This window comes from Kockiozyma suomiensis (assembly GCF_038497685.1).
Source record: "Kockiozyma suomiensis strain NRRL Y-17356 unplaced genomic scaffold V2V93scaffold_1, whole genome shotgun sequence".
In the NCBI taxonomy this organism is placed as follows: domain Eukaryota; kingdom Fungi; phylum Ascomycota; class Lipomycetes; order Lipomycetales; family Lipomycetaceae; genus Kockiozyma; species Kockiozyma suomiensis.
In genome coordinates, this window is record NW_027117664.1 from 432,197 (window position 1) to 449,250 (window position 17,054).

A 17,054-nucleotide genomic window follows, 5' to 3' on the forward strand; every position below is an offset into this window, starting at 1 on the left:
GGGATTTTAGGAATATATATTTGCAAATTAAAATACATAGTCTCTAGTCACTATCTGCATCACTATCTTTGGATTTTTTTCTTTTGAAGTTCAGCTTTCCTTGCTTCTTGTCTTGCTTCTTGTTGTTCTTTTCTTCATGCACTTTACGGTCGGCCGCTCCCTCTTGACTCAGCTCATCGCGCTTCTTTATAAATTCTGGATCATCTTTTGCTTTCCCGATTAACCATTCTAGTAACCTAGCATATAGCGTTAGTGCATGACCAGTGGAGGTAAACACGTTCTATTCTTACTTGATTTCGCGTGCCCAGACAGTATCATCCTCGCCGGTTGGAGTTTCGAGGATCATAGGCAAATCTTCAACGTGTTTCGAGTTCATCAGCTATTGAGAGTTAAGAATTAGTAATGACCTATAGATTATACACTGATTTGACATACGACTCTAAAAGACTCGAGTCCTAAAAATCCGACACCGATATTCTGATGTAAATCTCGATTACTTCCTAATGGTGCTTTAGAGTCGTTGAGATGAATTGCTGACAAATATTTCAATCCGACGATATTGTCAAAGTCCGCCCACATCTTATCATATGATTCCTGTGTCCGGATGTCAATGCCAGCAGCAAAGGTATGGCATGTATCTATACAAATCCCAACTCGCGATTTATCTTCAATCAAGTCGATGACTTCTCTCAAATCATTAAATGTTGACCCAATTAAGTTCCCGTGGCCAGCCATGTTTTCGATAACGATCTTGATAAACGAAGTTTCTTTGATTGCGCGATTGATGTTCAATGCTAATTGTGCTAAAGCCTCCGTGCGATCGTTACCTAGTGTAGATCCAGGACTGGATATGAGACAAGTCAGTTATCATCACTGTGAAAGATTCTCTCAGATGAGCAAGCGTACTGGAAGTTATAATTGCCAATTCCCAGCTGTTCACATCTCTTTAGTTCTTCCAGAAAGGCACCGTATGCTTGTTTATTTTTCTCGGGATCCAGATTTGCTATATTAATTAAATAGGAACCATGAGGTAGTGCGTGCCTATTCGTCTTGATTAGGTTCAACTTTTCAAAATCTATAAAAGAGGAGAGTATAGTCATGTACTTTTTGAGATCATACTTAAGTTCGCTTGCTATCTTTGCGAAGTTGCTGATCTCCTCGGGTTTCAATGGCGGTGCTACCCATTTTCGCTGCGGTTTAACAAAAAGAGCCAGGGCATTACCCCTTTAGCTTGTTAGTATTCTGATTTATTTGATTGCGAGAGACGAAGCGTACCCGATTCGGTTACTATTCGTTAATGCATTAAAAACGCCTATTGCAGAGTCCATTAGTATGTATTCAAAGAAGTATCGATATCTCTATCGGCATAATGAACCTTTAGCTGCGCTAACATGCGCTCCAACAAAAATCTTCAAACTCTCGGTTCTAGGAAACATCTCCTGTTCAGATGATGGTGTCTTCTTTGCCGATTTGACAGTGGTGGTTTTCCGACCTCGGGCCCGTTTGGCTACTGGTTTTTGGTCGGATTCAGAGTCTGACATCTATAATTTCAAGATAAGGCAATCTTTCTGAAGGTTTCGAGCTGAAGTGCTAATGCGGTTGGTGGATTGTTATAAATCAAAATGGTAGCTAGCTAGGAGAATATTCAAATTCAAAATTCAGAGTGCCGATAGTTAAATTATTTACAGCGCAGCCAAATTCCGACATATCAGCCAGTTTAGAACTGAATATTCCGGCCAGAAATTAGATCGACTAGATTGTTCTGCTTATTATACTGACAATAATAATTGCGTGGAATTTTGAATAGGCAATTCTACGAGATACAGGTGACATCGAGGATGGGAAAGAGTGCATAGTAGATACGACCTTTATTATCACTAAATATCAATTCATCCATCCCAGCCAACTCCGAAAATCATAGAAAATAGGCCGAGAAAATTTACTCTTTGTTCAACTTAAAATGAATAATAATGCGAGGGATCTAGCGCACAAACAAAACTATAGCTTTGTATGAAATCACATTCATCACATTCCTCGTCCCAGACACCAAAACACAAATCTCATCTTAATATCCACAAGAACCGGTCAGACCGCCAGCAACAAAAGTTCCAACCATCATCATCATCGCGATGGCAGCGCAACGACCAGCAATCTGACCCCTTCTCAGAGCCGCTTTCTGCTGCTGAGCAGGCTGCTGCTGAGCTTCGGCGTCCGCGATTTCTTGGTAAGCAGGAGCTTCCTCGTAGACAGGGACTTCCTCAGATTCGACCTTCATGTACTCGCCCTTCTCGTTATCAGCGGTGGCAGACATTGTCGGGTTATATGCTAGAAAAGAGCAAGTTGTCAGGTCAGTACAATACATGTGATCAGGCGCAGGGAAGCGCCACCGCACATCAGCTAGAGCAGAATCTACATACTTACACCAAAAATTATCAGGAATAGATATAAAAAATGTAATCACTGCTGTTATCTAAAAGAATCAAAAGTAGCAAAGCAGGCAGTGATGGCAATAGATAAGGGTACAGGCGGACAGAGTTGATGGGAGTCCAGAAGTATAGGCGGTAAGCATCACAAGGCCCGGAATTGCTTACGGTATTGAGTCTCTCATGCTTTCTATACAGATACAGAAATCTACATACAAAAATCTACAATTATCTAGCAATAAAGCTAACGTCTTGATAGTCTATTCAATCAGAAAAGTATAATAAGCAAAAAAAAGATTAAAAGAGGTTATAGCCATCATTCGAGAAACAAGCAAGACTTCGCTGCTGACCTCGAGTTGGGAGTTTGTACGCGTACTTTGCACTCTTCGCTTTAGTATCGACGCGAAGGCGATTTAAACTTTGTAATCAACGAACGCGTTTCCCTTCTGTACACTACTTACTACTCAATGCCCTTACTCACCTGCGTGCACTTGTGTCTCCAAACGAAAGGGATTGACCCTTCTTACTAGCTAACATTCTATATTTAACGTGGTGTGATCCAGGGTAAATTCTGGACGATGGCGGATGCGCGTGATGCCGAAATTGATGATCTGATCAACAATCTCGACCGCGACTACGACTTCCACCCTGGCGGCAAAGACAACGCTGGCTATGGACGCGATCAAGCAGATAATAAACAACAAGACTTGCAAAAACTTCTTAATTTATGGATTGCTGAACGGACTTGTCCTGATATACTACCCTATGATGAGGAGCTGATAAGTACACTCACAGACCGATTGCGCGCGCAAGTTGAGTTTATTGAAATGACCACGACGGATCCAGAGGCTGCTAGTCAAAGCAAATTAAAGATTTTGCTAGTCGAGTCAGAACTTGAACGTATAAAATTTTTAATACGTGGTTATGTGAGAGCGCGAATGCACAAGGTAAAGATATATATGTTTGTCTCTTTTTGTTTCTTGATATTCCTTATGCTAATTGTTGTTTGGCAGATTGACAAATATTATCTCCATCTATCTACACAAGACACTGACACAAAGAGAAAACTCTCAGACGCAGAACAACGATTTGTACTACGGTAAGAAGCTTCCATCTCTCAATTACTCACTACCATAAAGCAATCCACTGACAACTGTAAAAGACGAGCAACTCAATTGAAGCGATTCTACGACCAGCGATTTCTTTCCTCATTTCCACAGGCGCTGCAGCGACTAGACGACAACTCGCCAATTTTACCAATGGTAGATACCCCTGACTTGAACGAATTCGTCTTTGTGCGGGTATTACAAGATGTTCCGGGCGAAGTTGTGCTTTCTAATGACGATAGCGTTGATTTGCAGAAGGGAAATATTTATGTACTGCCGTATAAGGCGATACGAAAGTTTCTGCGTGTGGGTGAAGTGGAGTTGGTGTAAATAATCAATCTGTTGTAATTTACTTGATGTCACAAATGAAGCAAAAAAAGTATATAAATAAAACCTCGTACAAAAACAGCAAAAGAAAAAAGCACATTAATAATACAATGAATATAAAAATACAAAACAAACCCATAATAATACAATCTGGCTGATGTTCATAAACATCAGCCAAAAACACAATAGAAAAGACCTTTCAAAAGACAAATTATTTCAGATACAAATACAACTTTCCTGGTCTAATAAGATTTTTTGTCAATCCGCTATACGGCAGCAACCTGCGATACACCAGCATCAACAGCACCAGACACAGCCCAGTCATTGCTAAACAAACCATCCTTGGCTGAGATATCAATAATGCCAAACGGATTTTTCTGCTCAACCGCAATAGCATCCTTAGTAGCTAATACCAACGTCTCAAAGAACAACTTCACGGCTTTATTCCGCGGCTTGTCAACCGTAAGAGACTGGAAATCAACCTTGTCCTTGCCAGAGAGCTCTGTAATTAAAATATTTGCAGCTTCTCTAGTATTTCGCGAAATTCCGTTAACTGCCTGAGTTCCGGAAATATCCTCCTCTTCTTCCTCAGCCATTACATCCTCAACAAGCACCTCTCTATTATCGGCTGAAGGAAACGGGTCAGCCAAGTCGAGCTCTAGACCATCTTCAGAGCGGTCGAGAGGAGGCGCGTACTCGTCCTGCTGTGCATCGAAACGATCCTCAATCACAGGAACATCGTCATACGCATATGGATCGTCAGCAATTACGACATTGCTTTCATCCATATGCGCTCTTTTCGCCTCTGAATCCTCGTCAGCACTCGCGTCAGTTGCTTTTCGTTTCCGCGGGGAGATAGGTAAGAGCTCAGGCTCCAACATCTTGCTGAGAGCCTCATTCATGTAAGTTGGTCTAAAGATCAGGTCGAAGACACCGGTAGTTTCATAGCTATTAAGAAGTGTAACAGTATCACGTGAGTAAGGAAGAGTAGGATATGTACTCAGGATACCAGTTCGATTTTCCTGCATGTCCTTGATAAAAGTTCCCTTGAGCTCAGTAGCAGTATCAATCTTAACCTTTTGCTGACGTGCAGCACGCTTCTGGGTAGTAGTAGGCACCGCTTCTACATTTTCAGCCCCAAGTAACAAAGACTCATCATCTTGTCTGATACTTGGCATTTCCATCTCCATCAGGTCAAGCTCTCCTAAATGAAGACTCTTATCTGGTCCAAAAATCTCAGGTTCATCTTCAACAGGAAGTAACGGATCATCACCGAGATCCAGAGCAAGGTCTTCGAGTTGATCAGAATTAACTTCGTTATCACGACCAACTTCGATGCTCATGTCATTCTCGTTGTTGAGGGGTGGCTCGTACTCATCCTGAGCCCAAACTCGATCCTCTGCGTTCTCTAGGTATTCACCAGTATCGAGCACAAGATCGTCATCGCCCATATTAGCAAGCTCATCTTCCATATCATGACCACGAGCGTATTCGATAGAGTCCTGTAATTCTGGCAGAGTAATTTCTTTGGCTGACGAGGTGTGAGCACCTATGACAGCGTTGTTGCTCGATAGTTCCGCGAATGGATCTTCCGCGTTTGAACCGAGGATCGAAGATGGATCAGGAAGAAGGAGATCAAGATCGGTGATTGTGTTGGGTAATGTAAGTTGCTGAGGATTGGTAGCAGTCGCACTAGCAGCAAGATCCACATTTCCTCTGCTGAAAGTCTAGTATTTCAGTCTTCAAGTTAGCACATTAACAATTTACCATACAACAGAATATGAACGCACCATTCGCAGCTTAATCAAAGCCTCATTACAATCATCCAACAGATATTTTGCTTTGCGACCATAAATTCGCACCACTCCAAGCAATAACTGTCCAGATAATCGCAGTGCCATCGGCGCAACATCATTACCAACAATCGCGCCTACGGACTTTTCAATACTGGCCTGTAGATACTGCGCCTTTGATAATTTTCTCTCCAAATTAGCGGCAAGCCATACTCGCGCCAGAGGTCCCTATAGTAGTTTATGACATTAGAATAACTGTTTGCAGATAACACAAGGGGGACAAAATTCACGGGCGGGAGCGTACCTTCTTCAAGAGTAGCGTTTCTGAATAAAACATCGCAAAGGCTGCGGTCTAAACAATCCTATAAAGGCAATACAGATCTAGATACTCAAACAAGATTGTAATAACAGCTCTAAATGGGATGTACTTCACAACAGCAAATGCCAAATCAAATGTTCAGGATTTCAGGATTGAGAAGTGAGTGGCTTGCTCTCGTGGAATGTAAACAAGGTGGCTGGGCGTAACCACCCAACGCGAGACGCGCAAAATGCTTTTTGCATTTATGCCATAAAATTATGTCGCGTTTAAAACCTTAAAACTTAGTATAATGCTGCATATATACTGCTTCCGATGCGAACGCGTCCAAAATTTATCTCAGCTATGCTTTAATGGATGAAATTTCGGAGTTTTAATACTAATATCGAATACGCTAGATCATGGCATATAATGCAGCACATATTCCGTTGGGCAGCATTTGTGCTTTCAAAAAATACTGAATCGGTTGTATTTCTGTAACCTTCGTTGCTGATCATCAATTCTTTTGGTCAGAATTATACCAGTATTCTGGATTGTGTTCCGTGGGTACGCTGGTGTGATGACGAATATGTTTTTGCAGCAGATGACATGGAAAAAAAATCGAATGATGCGTGGCGATCATTCCATATTCTGTCAACGAAGCAGAAGGGTACCGCGGTATACACCGCTGTCGATTGCTAAAGGAAAGCTGACAATGAGAGTTTGGCCAGCAGATCATTTTTGCTGCTGATAAATCTAAGCGACGACGATCTAAGTTAACTACGCAGCCGATGCTAGTTTTTGAAAAGGATCTGAGATCGAATACGAATAGATCATGAATACGAGTAGACAAACTCCCATATGAGCTGGACGTGTTTAAAACATATCCATCAATGCGTTAGCGGAGCAGGTACTTTTGTCTCAAACAAACCATCAGAATCATACTGCACCTTCCCCAGTATATAGAGGATAGGCTCACTAGCCAGCCGCGTTCCCGTCAAGATGGGTCCAGATAGGTGGCGGGGTGCCCGTAGCCAGCAGCCGATTACTTGACAGTTAGCCACTCTATGTTGAGTCAGGTAACTCTACCCAGAAGTCCCTCAGAGAGTACGTAACTAGTGTTAGGAAGAGAATGAATTTTGGTTGGAATAGTAGTCATATTACCGCTTCCTTTTCGATCGCTATTGGTTTGGCTCTTGACTTGGTATCTTTTTATTATTTTGTATTCACAGTTTCGATTCGCTTTCTAACCAGTTATTTTTCTTTTATAACTTAGAAAGCATAGAAAGTTTTGAAACCGTATACGAGATTGTACGAGGAAGCGCCACATCCAAATGACTCGGCGCAATACACTCCTTGCAATTGTGAACCAGATACAGGATCAAAAATTTTTGAGCTGGAATATAATCCTATAATTCACCCGAAACCATTCAATGAGATCTAAGTAGAACGCTAACAAGAAATACGCAATACGCACCACCGTCGAATTTCAATTGCCAGATTATGTAGGAGCTAAAGGCTGCTTATATGCTTAGTTTCCGTTTGAGCTGCCCAAACTTTTACTCCATGCCTGAATCATGACAGGTGTATTGACAGAGAAAGACTACTGGATATGCTAGCGTGAACTGATCTTACGTGTAGAAGCTGATTATGGCACTAAAGCTGTATATGACATCTGTAGACAGTACTAGCGCAAGCAAAGCCTATTCGATTTTATAAACTGTATTTCAGTGAGTATTTCTGCCGTCCTCACCTCTGGCAGGAGCAGGTCGTGAGCGAAAATTGGTTTTCGCTGTCAAAGTCGTAAAATCGTAGTCATATACAGCTGCTGACCGACAGAATTCAGACTATAAGTAGCAACAGACTACAGTTATTCAGTGTCGACAAATAACTACTGATGCTTAAGTAGTGAAAACAAGAGTAAGGTCAAACGACGCAGTCGTGCGGTACAGCACATATAATCTAGTCTCACATATTGTCACGAAATAGTCAAATGAAAAACAGAAATTTTAGGCGCGAGCAGCTTATCGCGCAACCCACTGGTCTACTGTTACTATGAGTGCATAAACTCTGGGAGAATGACAGGAGTGAGCCTGCGGTATCTACGGCTAGCGCGACGTTAATGGCTTTGACTGGTAAATCGCAAATATCCAGCTGCACTCTTTCTCGGGAAGGACAGAGCATGAAATGAAATGTGACAATAGATTTCACTATTTTAAACTTAATGACTTGAACTGGATAGCTGCTATTACAGATATCAACTTCAAAGCACTACAAATTGCTTCCGATGTCGGTTATGGTATTGGCGAGGCCTATCTTGTCTGACGTAGCGAGTCTCGAGACGAGACGGTCTCGGCTAGGTACGGAGATCATGTGAGGAACAGCCAGAACCGCAACAGTGGCATTGATGGCGATGGCGTGCAAAAGCAAGAGTGAGCGAGAGAGTGAACCTGCAGCCAGTCACTAGCGTGGATAGGCCTCCGTAGGAATTAACAAGAAGAGGTAGACCGTACTTTGCATAGAGAAAAACGATACAGCTTGATTTCAAACAATGCGATATAAATCTGGTCTGAATCAATGTGCTGCAGCAATAGAGTACAATATCTACACTTTTGGTTCCGAGCATTCTTCCTCCCCTGATTCCAGCAGACATTAGCTGCATTTTTTCTAGAAAGGCGTATACCGCCAACGCTCGGCTCGACTCTTTCCATTCAGATTTCAAACAGAGTAGCTACAAAAAAACAAACAGAAACGGAACTACCTTCTGATTTGATACACGTATAGAAAATCAATGTACCCGATGGGCACAGGATAGAGTTAAGGATGACGCGACCACTTTTGTCTGACATCGCCGTGTCTAGATCTTGCGGAGAGTAGAATTTCGGAGATCAGAAATGCATAACTACTCGACAGAGAAGAAGTACAGCTAAAGGCCTCAGAAAAAAAAAGAATAGAGAGCAAAGAAGGAAAACGGATCGAATAATGAGACAAAAAAAAAGAGCTAAGAACGCGAGGGGCTCAGGGGAGGGCAACTAAAATAACTGGCGAAGATCTCATGATGAGCTTCAGCATAGGCGAGACGGCTGACCATGATCAACGCGACAAGCGAGTACCTTAACAGCCTCTCGCTCAATTCCAAACCATAGGTAGATTGAAAAAGAGAGCAGCAGTATACACATAATTTTGTATCTGTTATCACAACGTGTATATGTATGTTGGCCTGTAATAACAAAAGACAACCACAACGCGATAAGCGCAAGATTGAACCCTGCAGCAGCAAACCCTAAATATAATCGGGCAAGGGCCATTAAGCCACCGCCGCAAATCTTATGACTGATCACTTTTCAACCCAGACAATTCCTTCGTATCTTGGTTGGCTGGGCTAGCTGGGCTAGCTTGTCGGATGATGTTTGTGTTTGTGTTTGTGTTTGTGTGCCGCATCTACACTGAGATATTGAGAAATTGAGCAAAATGTGTACGAGATACGCGGTCTGAACAGCCGATAGATGTCAGTTCACTGCCCCGACGTCGCTGCTCGTATATCTGTGAAGACAGCGCCTAGTAAATGGCGCAGAGGCCAAGGTGGTGCTGCCTGTTTTCATTTTAATCCCGAATACCGAGGATTCGAAACGCGTAGCAATCATCGCCTACGTGAGTGGAGTTGCCGTACCTCTGGTCAGCTGAAGCTGCTCCTCTAATTCTCACCAATTCTCATTTCTGCCTGCAGAAGAGCAGATACTAGTCAGCGGTATCTAGTCCTGATCAGACCGTTGGTAGCTCTCGTTAGCAGTAATCACACATTCTTTTCAGTGAGCTGCTACTGCGGAACAAATTGGCTGATCGACAGCCCTCAGTACACAAAGTATTCCAATAAAGATGTCGCAGTTTAGCTCTTGTCTGGTAGGTTGGAGCAGAGCATAGAGAGAGAGTGGGCGCATGGAATTCTTGATCACGGGTGATCGGCGCCAGCATCCGATGTCGGGGGCTGAGGCTGGCAGAGCAGTGGTCGAATGGTGGATATGCTGCGTCAACCAAGAGAAGTACCCTGAGCCCGGCGAATAGCGCATTTTATAGAGTTTAGTGAAAAAGTATAACAGACTGAGGAGGGGCGAGAAGAAAGAGAGTTATCTTTATTAAGCATTAAGCACTAGATCACATCAATGTAGAATATAGATACACGTCTGCAAAACGAGCCGTGCCGGGAGAGGGTCCAGTAATAGCCCTAAACCAATGCCAAAGCGGATGCAGCTTAAAACCTTGTGCACATTAGAGTTCTTCCCCCTGCTGCATTCCAATCAACGGCCCCTCCATCCACAATACCGCGTCTTGCCTGGCGCTGCTTTCACCCCGAGCAATCAACTTTGTACAATTTATACGTGCACATTGTATGTGAAGAGTCAAGGATAGTAGTCGGTGCTCGTCGGAAAACCCTGAATAGCCGCCTCCGAGAACTGAATACAATGACAGGCTGTGGCAGGAGCAACAGGCTGCGCTAGTGCTATTACGACCGCGCTGCGCACTACCTTCGCACCAGCTCGCAGAAAGCAGTAACGTACCGGCATATTCTTATTCCGTAACAAGCTGATCTAAAATTTATAAGAATCTATGAGAATCTATGAGCAACCTAAGCATATTCTAGCTCTGGTTCTGCAGTCAAAGCACCAGTTGCATGCCGATGCAGGGGCTGGCCGCTTGAACCCGTTTCAACGCGCGCGTACCTTTTCTCAGGTACCGTCCGTCGCAAACCCTGTCTCTGCTGCTCTGACACCTCCTTGACTATAAGTACCCTCTGTTCTCTGTTTTCTGTCCAGTGCCTTGTCTCTTATTCATTGTCTCTCCTTCATCGTCACTCCTTGTATAGAGCCATCACGACCTATTCTTGTTTATTTTGCGTACCCTTTCTTCACAATGTATCTTGATCTGCGGCAACTCTCTATCTCCGCGCTTGCACTCTCCTTTGTTGCTGCGCTTCCTCTCGAGGAACGCGGCCAAGGCCTCTTCGGTGGCTCATCAAGCTGTGTCGCTCAGAAATCTTTCTCGCTGCCGACGCGTGGTCACAGCTCATACGACACGCACTCCTTCCATTACAATCTCGGAGGTGACTGCAACCATGACCGGCTAAAGGTCAAGCAGCACGACCCCCATGGACGCATTTGCGACCCCAGCTCACCGTGGGATATCCACCGTGACCTGCCGACCGTCTGCCCTATCGGACATTACTTCTTCTGGTTCTTCAGCGACACCTTTGCCTATAAATCTGATGGCTCATTTGTTGGTGCGGCGTCAAACTCCGTCGTCGTCAGTCGCAATGCCAACGATCCGTCGTCGGTACAGGAAATCTCGATCGAGAATGATGGTACGGTCTCTGTTGCAATTCCCTGGACAGATGCGGAGAAAAAAGTTCAGTATGAAGACGACCGCTATGCACTCTGGGCGTTCGGCCCTTGCATTCCAATTGACGGTACGCACTCGTCGCAGGTCTGGTCGGTCGTTAAGTTCACCAATTCGTCGTATTCGGAAACCATTGGCTACACTATTGCCGACTACTCGATCGAAGATGGCTCACTCGTCGTGAGCCGTCGTGAAGTGATGACATTCTCGTCTACTTCCTACGCCTACGGTGCTTTCGCTTCTTTGCTGGTCAATGGAGTCGTTTACATGTACGCTCTCGACACCAAGCACTCAGGCAAGTACGATGTTCATCTTGCCTCTGCGCCTCGCGCAACTCTCTACGACCAGTCGACCTGGAGTTACTACGACGGCTCAACTGACTCATGGACCTCGACTCCTCCCGATAGCTCGCAGCGCAATCAGGACAAAGCCGTCTTAACGGGTGCCATGCCGTTCTCTACCGGCTCAATGTTCTACTCCGACTACCACAACGCATACGTGCTCGTCTACTTTACAAACTGGGCCGATTCCAAGTTCTACGCTATCACTGCCTCATCGCCCAGTGGGCCATGGGATACTACTGCAACTTTGCTTTTTGAAACCGAGTACGGTGAGAATGGATACAACTACGGAGGCCAGGCCGCCCCTGTAATTGAGTCTGGCGTGACTCTTGGACAGAAGATTGTGGTATCGTACACATATCAGGACTCGAACAGTAATTGGTACGGCAAGACGGAAACTGTTGAGTTTGAGTAGATATTGCATTTGGTATAGCTATGTTGTCACTGCTCTATAGAAGCTGGGTAATTTTGTTTCGTTTTGGGCTAGAATTTTCTTTACGGGTATTTTGTATTTATGTGTAGCAAGCAGTGTTTGAAAATAATATTATATTCTAGAGACAAGATGATCAACAAAATCGTATCAATATTCAGTTGCTTGTGGTGCCAGACGCGGTTGCATCTAAGGCGAAAGTTCAGCTTTACCATTTCAGGTCATTTGAGTATGTATGCATTCTTCTTCCTGACTTTAGTTTGCCGACGTTTCAAAAAGCAACCAGCGCCTTGACTAGTGTTACTCGCCGACTGCCTCGTCTCTCACTAGTATTTCTTCTCAGCCATGGAGTTAAAAGCTGCTAATTTCTAAACTGTCACAAGGAACTACTTGTATTTCTCAACGGTTGCTAGTTTTATCCTGAGTCATGAGCACGAACAAGTACGCAGTCATTTTGTTTTAAAATATAATCTTAATAACTGGGCGCTATTTACGGGTCTACGGTCTTTTCTTGAAAGCATTTTATTCTTTAGAGACGCGTCTTCTTTTTCAAAAAACCGAATTCATCCTCAAAATAAAGGCTCGTTATCTCTAACCTGCCAGACAAGTTTTTCCGTGTGGACGCGTTTATTTCGCGTTTATAAACTTTATTATTTAAGCTTTAAGATAAATTACAATTGGGTTTCAAAAGCGTGTCTTCTACGAACTTGAACCAAAATCTCCTTTTCATGGCTGGTGCCTTCATTCGGACTTTTGCTTTTTTTCCTTTCATTTTTCTAACGCATATTTGAATATGAGGAGTTTCTTTTAAATTCAGGGAAATTAGTTTTTTGAGCTCGTGCTTTCGATTTAAACGAAATTTGCTCTCTTATTTGAGATGTAGAAAAGTTTGTAATTTAAATTACTTGCTGCCGCACACATCCTTCAATACATTTGATTTGATGTTACAGAAAAACATTATAGCCGGGGCAAGTACGATAATCGTGAACAGACATAAAACACACCAAGCTTTTGAACCTGCAATTATTCCTTTTGTGACATTGGTTTGCTTGTGAGACTGATTATAAACTCATCTTGAATTTGCTGTTTCGCCTCCTCTGCTCGCCATCTTCGCTCAAAATCCGAATCAACGCCGACGAAGATGAAACGCGTTTGATCACTTTTTACACGGCAATACTATAAGACAGCGCCAGTCATTTAAATAAGCGCAAATATATCAGATAATTGAGCACGTCCGTTCGGCCATTCGCAACTCTTCGTAATATACTCTAGCCTCAACTTTTCTCTCTTCAAACACATCGTCCAGCCAAGACGCAACCAACGCGCCATCAAGTATTACTCTGGGTGAAACACTATGCTTGATTATCCATGCCCCAGGAAATTTCTCTTCGTCAGCCGACATGCGAATTGAGCGGCCTGGCTCGTCGGGTTCGGACGCGACGGGTTCGAGAGCATCGTTGACGCCCATATATACTAAATCAAAGGCAACTGTTGGTTCAAGTCTGGTCACGCGAGATTGGAAAATCTTATTGATAGCTGTGCCTTCTGCGTTGCGCATGTAGTAATTGATATCGACATACTCCGGTATATCCTCGATAGTCTCATACTCGCGATGATATGGAATATTGATCAACATCACCATATCAACGCGCTCAGGCTCCTCGTCCTGCGGTGGAATTAAAAACGCTTGCGCACTTTGTCGTAATCTCTCTATGCTGTCTGAATAACCGACTAGAGCCACAGCAACCCATACCGGTCGCGAAAGACTGAGCATGTCATCGACGATCCCAATCACTTGATCGGGTCGAATCCACTCGTTGCCATCAGGATGCTTGATCGAATACACTATCGGACTACCAGTATACACTCTATATTGTAAATCATGCTGCGCCGCCGCATTAACGTTCGCCACAATTGCCGTCTTTAACCTATCGACCAGTCTTGCGCCAGCTGAATGCGCACGTCCGGTATTATTCATTATCAATCCTTGAATCCGGTCATCCAGCACGACTCGCACACCTTCAAATAAATACCTTCCGTTCATCATTACGTTGTGACCACTACACACTGTCTCGCGAATCTGCCGGTATAACGAGCGTGATCCAACAATATGTACTTCTCTAGGAATCTCAGGCACCGCACCACCGATTCGCGCCAATACCTCCCGAAGTTCAATCATCGTCGACAGTGACTTCGCAAAAATTTCATAGTCGGGATAGTACTCCGTAGCACGAGCTAATGCTATCGTCAGATTTAACGGTCCGTGTTTGGCGCTCGAGCGAGGCAATTCAAGTGAGTTGCGCTCAGCCATTGACGCTTAATTTTCAAATCGCGTTATCGAATTATCATATAAAAGTGATCCTCAATAAATGCAACCAGATGGTCCTCAGTATCTTATATTTCTCACGTCCTGCGATATCATCCAGATAACTTTTTCTGGTCAAAAATCTAAAGCTGATGACGTCTCTTGATTGTCTTTGTATTCTCAGTGATATCCAATTTCTAACACCCTAACCCTATTCAACAATGCGCCGTAGATCAAACACCATACTGCATTGTTTTTTTAGAAACAATTCCTAAGAAATATATTATACATTACACGTGCACAAAGGGAGATTATTTAGTGTCATGTTCCTAGTCTGTTTATTAAAATAAAAATAATCAGGACTGACCTAACAGAAAAAATAATTCCCAAATAATATCCCAAAATAAGACCAATAGAAAAGCTACACGCGAGTTTTACATTACTCATATATAAACACCATTTTTTTAGTACAAAAACGCCGATAAGCCGCCCATCCAGTATTTTGGAAGATCCTCATAAAGACAGACAAAAGGACAAAGACGGTTACTTAGTTCGCTGTGAGAGCGTGACACTTTCATTGTCAACTCCCTGTAAAGGAACCTCATAACATTTATAATAGGATTCAACCGTGAACACTGGATCAAAAAGCCATGCCCCACTTGCAATTTCATCAGCACTCAATTCAGCAGAAGAGCTATGATTTGATTGTCTGCGAATCATTTGTAAAACGGCGATAACGTGTTCGCATGGCATGCCGTTGCGACTCCAGGCTAGACATGAGCAGTGGCGTAGGTTGAGATCGACTACTACCTCAGCAGCCGGTTCTGTTGAGGTGACTGCAGAGTCTGCTTCTTGCCGGGCAGAAAGTGATGCTGTAGCTATGTTTGCAGGATAAGCGCAGCCTGGTGACACGACAGGCGAGTTGCAGGACTGCACGCTTGGGGACGAAGAGCTCGATGACGGTGAGGGTGATGAAGAGAAGAGTGGATCAGCTAGAGCGGCAGATGATCCGACACCTTTGAGAAGAGTTTCAAGTTCCTTGTCGAGTTCTAGATCATCTATTTCCATACGATCTTCTTTGCCCTTGTCTTCATTGTCATCATCCAACTCAACGACTTTCTCAAACGTCACAAGCGGGAGATCCGACCGTGACTCAGATTTTAGGTATTCACCTATATGGACGCGGAACACAGATCCTAAAGACGTACTTCTGATAAGCAACGCATGCGACCTCATACGCTTAAGAGCCTCTAAAATACGCTTGTGCACAAACGAAGTGACCACTTGCTGCGGATGTGCCTTCATATAGTCCAAAGCCTGCTGTTTGCGCGCCGCAAACATATTCGCCATTCCAGTAGACAAAGTCGGGCCCATCATGTCCGAGGTCTGGAAACTGAGCACAGACACATCTCGACGTATGAAATCTAAGCGATTCAAGGTCGCAGATATTTTAGGGGCTGCTTGATGAACAAAATTCCACTCGACAAGTGGGCGTAATATGTTTGCATCCATGATACCGTGACGATCACCGGCAAACACTGAATTTGCCCAAAACATAGGTGGGTAAGCATCAAGAATCCAATCACGCTGGTCCGGCGCCAGTCCGGCGTCTAAAATCTCATCAAATTGCACACGCGTATGCGAATATGCTGCACAAATGACTGTTTCTGCTGCCTGAGTATTGTATTTCTCACTGACGACAGAGTAAAGATACTGCAGGCACAGAGCATGACGGTCGGTACTATCAGGGAAAACTGAGGCAACAGCGTCAGCTATAGAGGGTTGCTTGTTTGACACAAAGACAAGGTTGCGCACGTAGTCGCAGACCTCTACTGCTGTCCACGATGGCCTCTTGTTGCATATATATTCAATGAGAGCAAACCTCAAGTTCGAAAGAAACCATTCCCATGTGTCAGGCTCTAGCTGCTTCAAGATTCCAAATGCAATAGGAATTATGTTATCCTCTGCATCGCGAGCCGCGGCGGCTATCCAAGTCGCACTACAACCGATCACACATTCCGGTAGCACGAGAACCTGTCGACAATGCAAAAAAGCATTCAAAGCCGCCTCATAGGTCCAGAACATGCGACGGAAATTACACCGCGAAGGGTCCGGCAATAAGGCGCCATGGCCGACGGGATCCCAAAGTTCGCATGTGGCATGCGAGAAGCGGTCTTTCTCTTTGAGTAATTCGCAGAACCGGTAAGATTCATCTGTAAGTGTCACACACGGAGCACGATTGGTGAGCAATCTTTGCGCTACTTCGCGCGCACGCCATGCCTGCTTGTAAGTGATGGTGACGCCGTGAAGTGAGCGTACGTGGTCAATGAGATCTGATGGCGAGACTCCACGATCAGCTAGTACCGCTGGGATGATCCTGCGGGCGATCCACTGGGATGAGTCAACACCGACAGACGCGTCGCGCTGTCTGTAGCATGTGTGGTGGGCTCTGTAGACGCGGATTATGAAGGGTGCTCCGGGGCGCACGCACGAGGCATGAAGATACCACGCGCACGAGGGTACTTTGCAGCGTACTGTATAACGTGTATGGTTCGACTTAAGACAATAAAACGACCAGCCGTCACGGATTGAAGCGGTTTTGATGATATCTTTGATATCGTTGCGTGTTGCGAAGCTCTGCGA

General features: G+C 44.2%; 6 protein-coding genes across 6 annotated transcripts; 2 read left to right on the forward strand and 4 right to left on the reverse strand.

The window, feature by feature from the left end:
• Positions 1 to 5: 5 nt before the first annotated feature.
• V2V93DRAFT_8838 (xylose isomerase-like protein) lies at positions 6 to 1,809 on the reverse strand. Its single transcript, XM_066912815.1, has 7 exons — positions 1,376 to 1,809; positions 1,276 to 1,312; positions 1,105 to 1,224; positions 907 to 1,041; positions 436 to 844; positions 291 to 379; positions 6 to 236 (listed from the first exon to the last, which is right to left on the reverse strand). Exons 1-7 carry the CDS (start codon positions 1,539 to 1,541, stop codon positions 44 to 46), a joined length of 1,149 nt encoding a protein of 382 aa, XP_066768433.1. The 5' UTR covers positions 1,542 to 1,809; the 3' UTR covers positions 6 to 43.
• A 256-nt stretch (positions 1,810 to 2,065) lies between these two features.
• Positions 2,066 to 2,311, reverse strand: V2V93DRAFT_377366 (uncharacterized protein; the record flags this gene model as incomplete). The annotated part of the gene is made up of 1 exon (XM_066911912.1): positions 2,066 to 2,311. The coding sequence occupies one exon, from the start codon at positions 2,309 to 2,311 to the stop codon at positions 2,066 to 2,068; it is 246 nt and encodes an 81-aa protein (XP_066768434.1).
• A 484-nt stretch (positions 2,312 to 2,795) lies between these two features.
• V2V93DRAFT_398683 (uncharacterized protein) lies at positions 2,796 to 3,965 on the forward strand. Its single transcript, XM_066912554.1, has 3 exons — positions 2,796 to 3,370; positions 3,437 to 3,522; positions 3,586 to 3,965. Exons 1-3 carry the CDS (start codon positions 3,002 to 3,004, stop codon positions 3,857 to 3,859), a joined length of 729 nt encoding a protein of 242 aa, XP_066768435.1. The 5' UTR covers positions 2,796 to 3,001; the 3' UTR covers positions 3,860 to 3,965.
• On the reverse strand, positions 3,851 to 6,128 carry V2V93DRAFT_398684 (Rec8 like protein-domain-containing protein). Its single transcript, XM_066912555.1, has 3 exons — positions 5,954 to 6,128; positions 5,647 to 5,877; positions 3,851 to 5,583 (listed from the first exon to the last, which is right to left on the reverse strand). The coding sequence occupies exons 1-3, from the start codon at positions 5,984 to 5,986 to the stop codon at positions 4,123 to 4,125; spliced, it is 1,725 nt and encodes a 574-aa protein (XP_066768436.1). The 5' UTR covers positions 5,987 to 6,128; the 3' UTR covers positions 3,851 to 4,122.
• A 4,628-nt stretch (positions 6,129 to 10,756) lies between these two features.
• On the forward strand, positions 10,757 to 12,237 carry V2V93DRAFT_362243 (uncharacterized protein). Its single transcript, XM_066908299.1, has one exon. It carries the CDS (start codon positions 10,853 to 10,855, stop codon positions 12,089 to 12,091), a length of 1,239 nt encoding a protein of 412 aa, XP_066768437.1. The 5' UTR covers positions 10,757 to 10,852; the 3' UTR covers positions 12,092 to 12,237.
• Positions 12,238 to 12,870: 633 nt separating this feature from the next.
• On the reverse strand, positions 12,871 to 14,580 carry V2V93DRAFT_362245 (uncharacterized protein). The gene has a single exon (XM_066908300.1). It carries the CDS (start codon positions 14,415 to 14,417, stop codon positions 13,323 to 13,325), a length of 1,095 nt encoding a protein of 364 aa, XP_066768438.1. The 5' UTR covers positions 14,418 to 14,580; the 3' UTR covers positions 12,871 to 13,322.
• Positions 14,581 to 17,054: the final 2,474 nt, after the last annotated feature.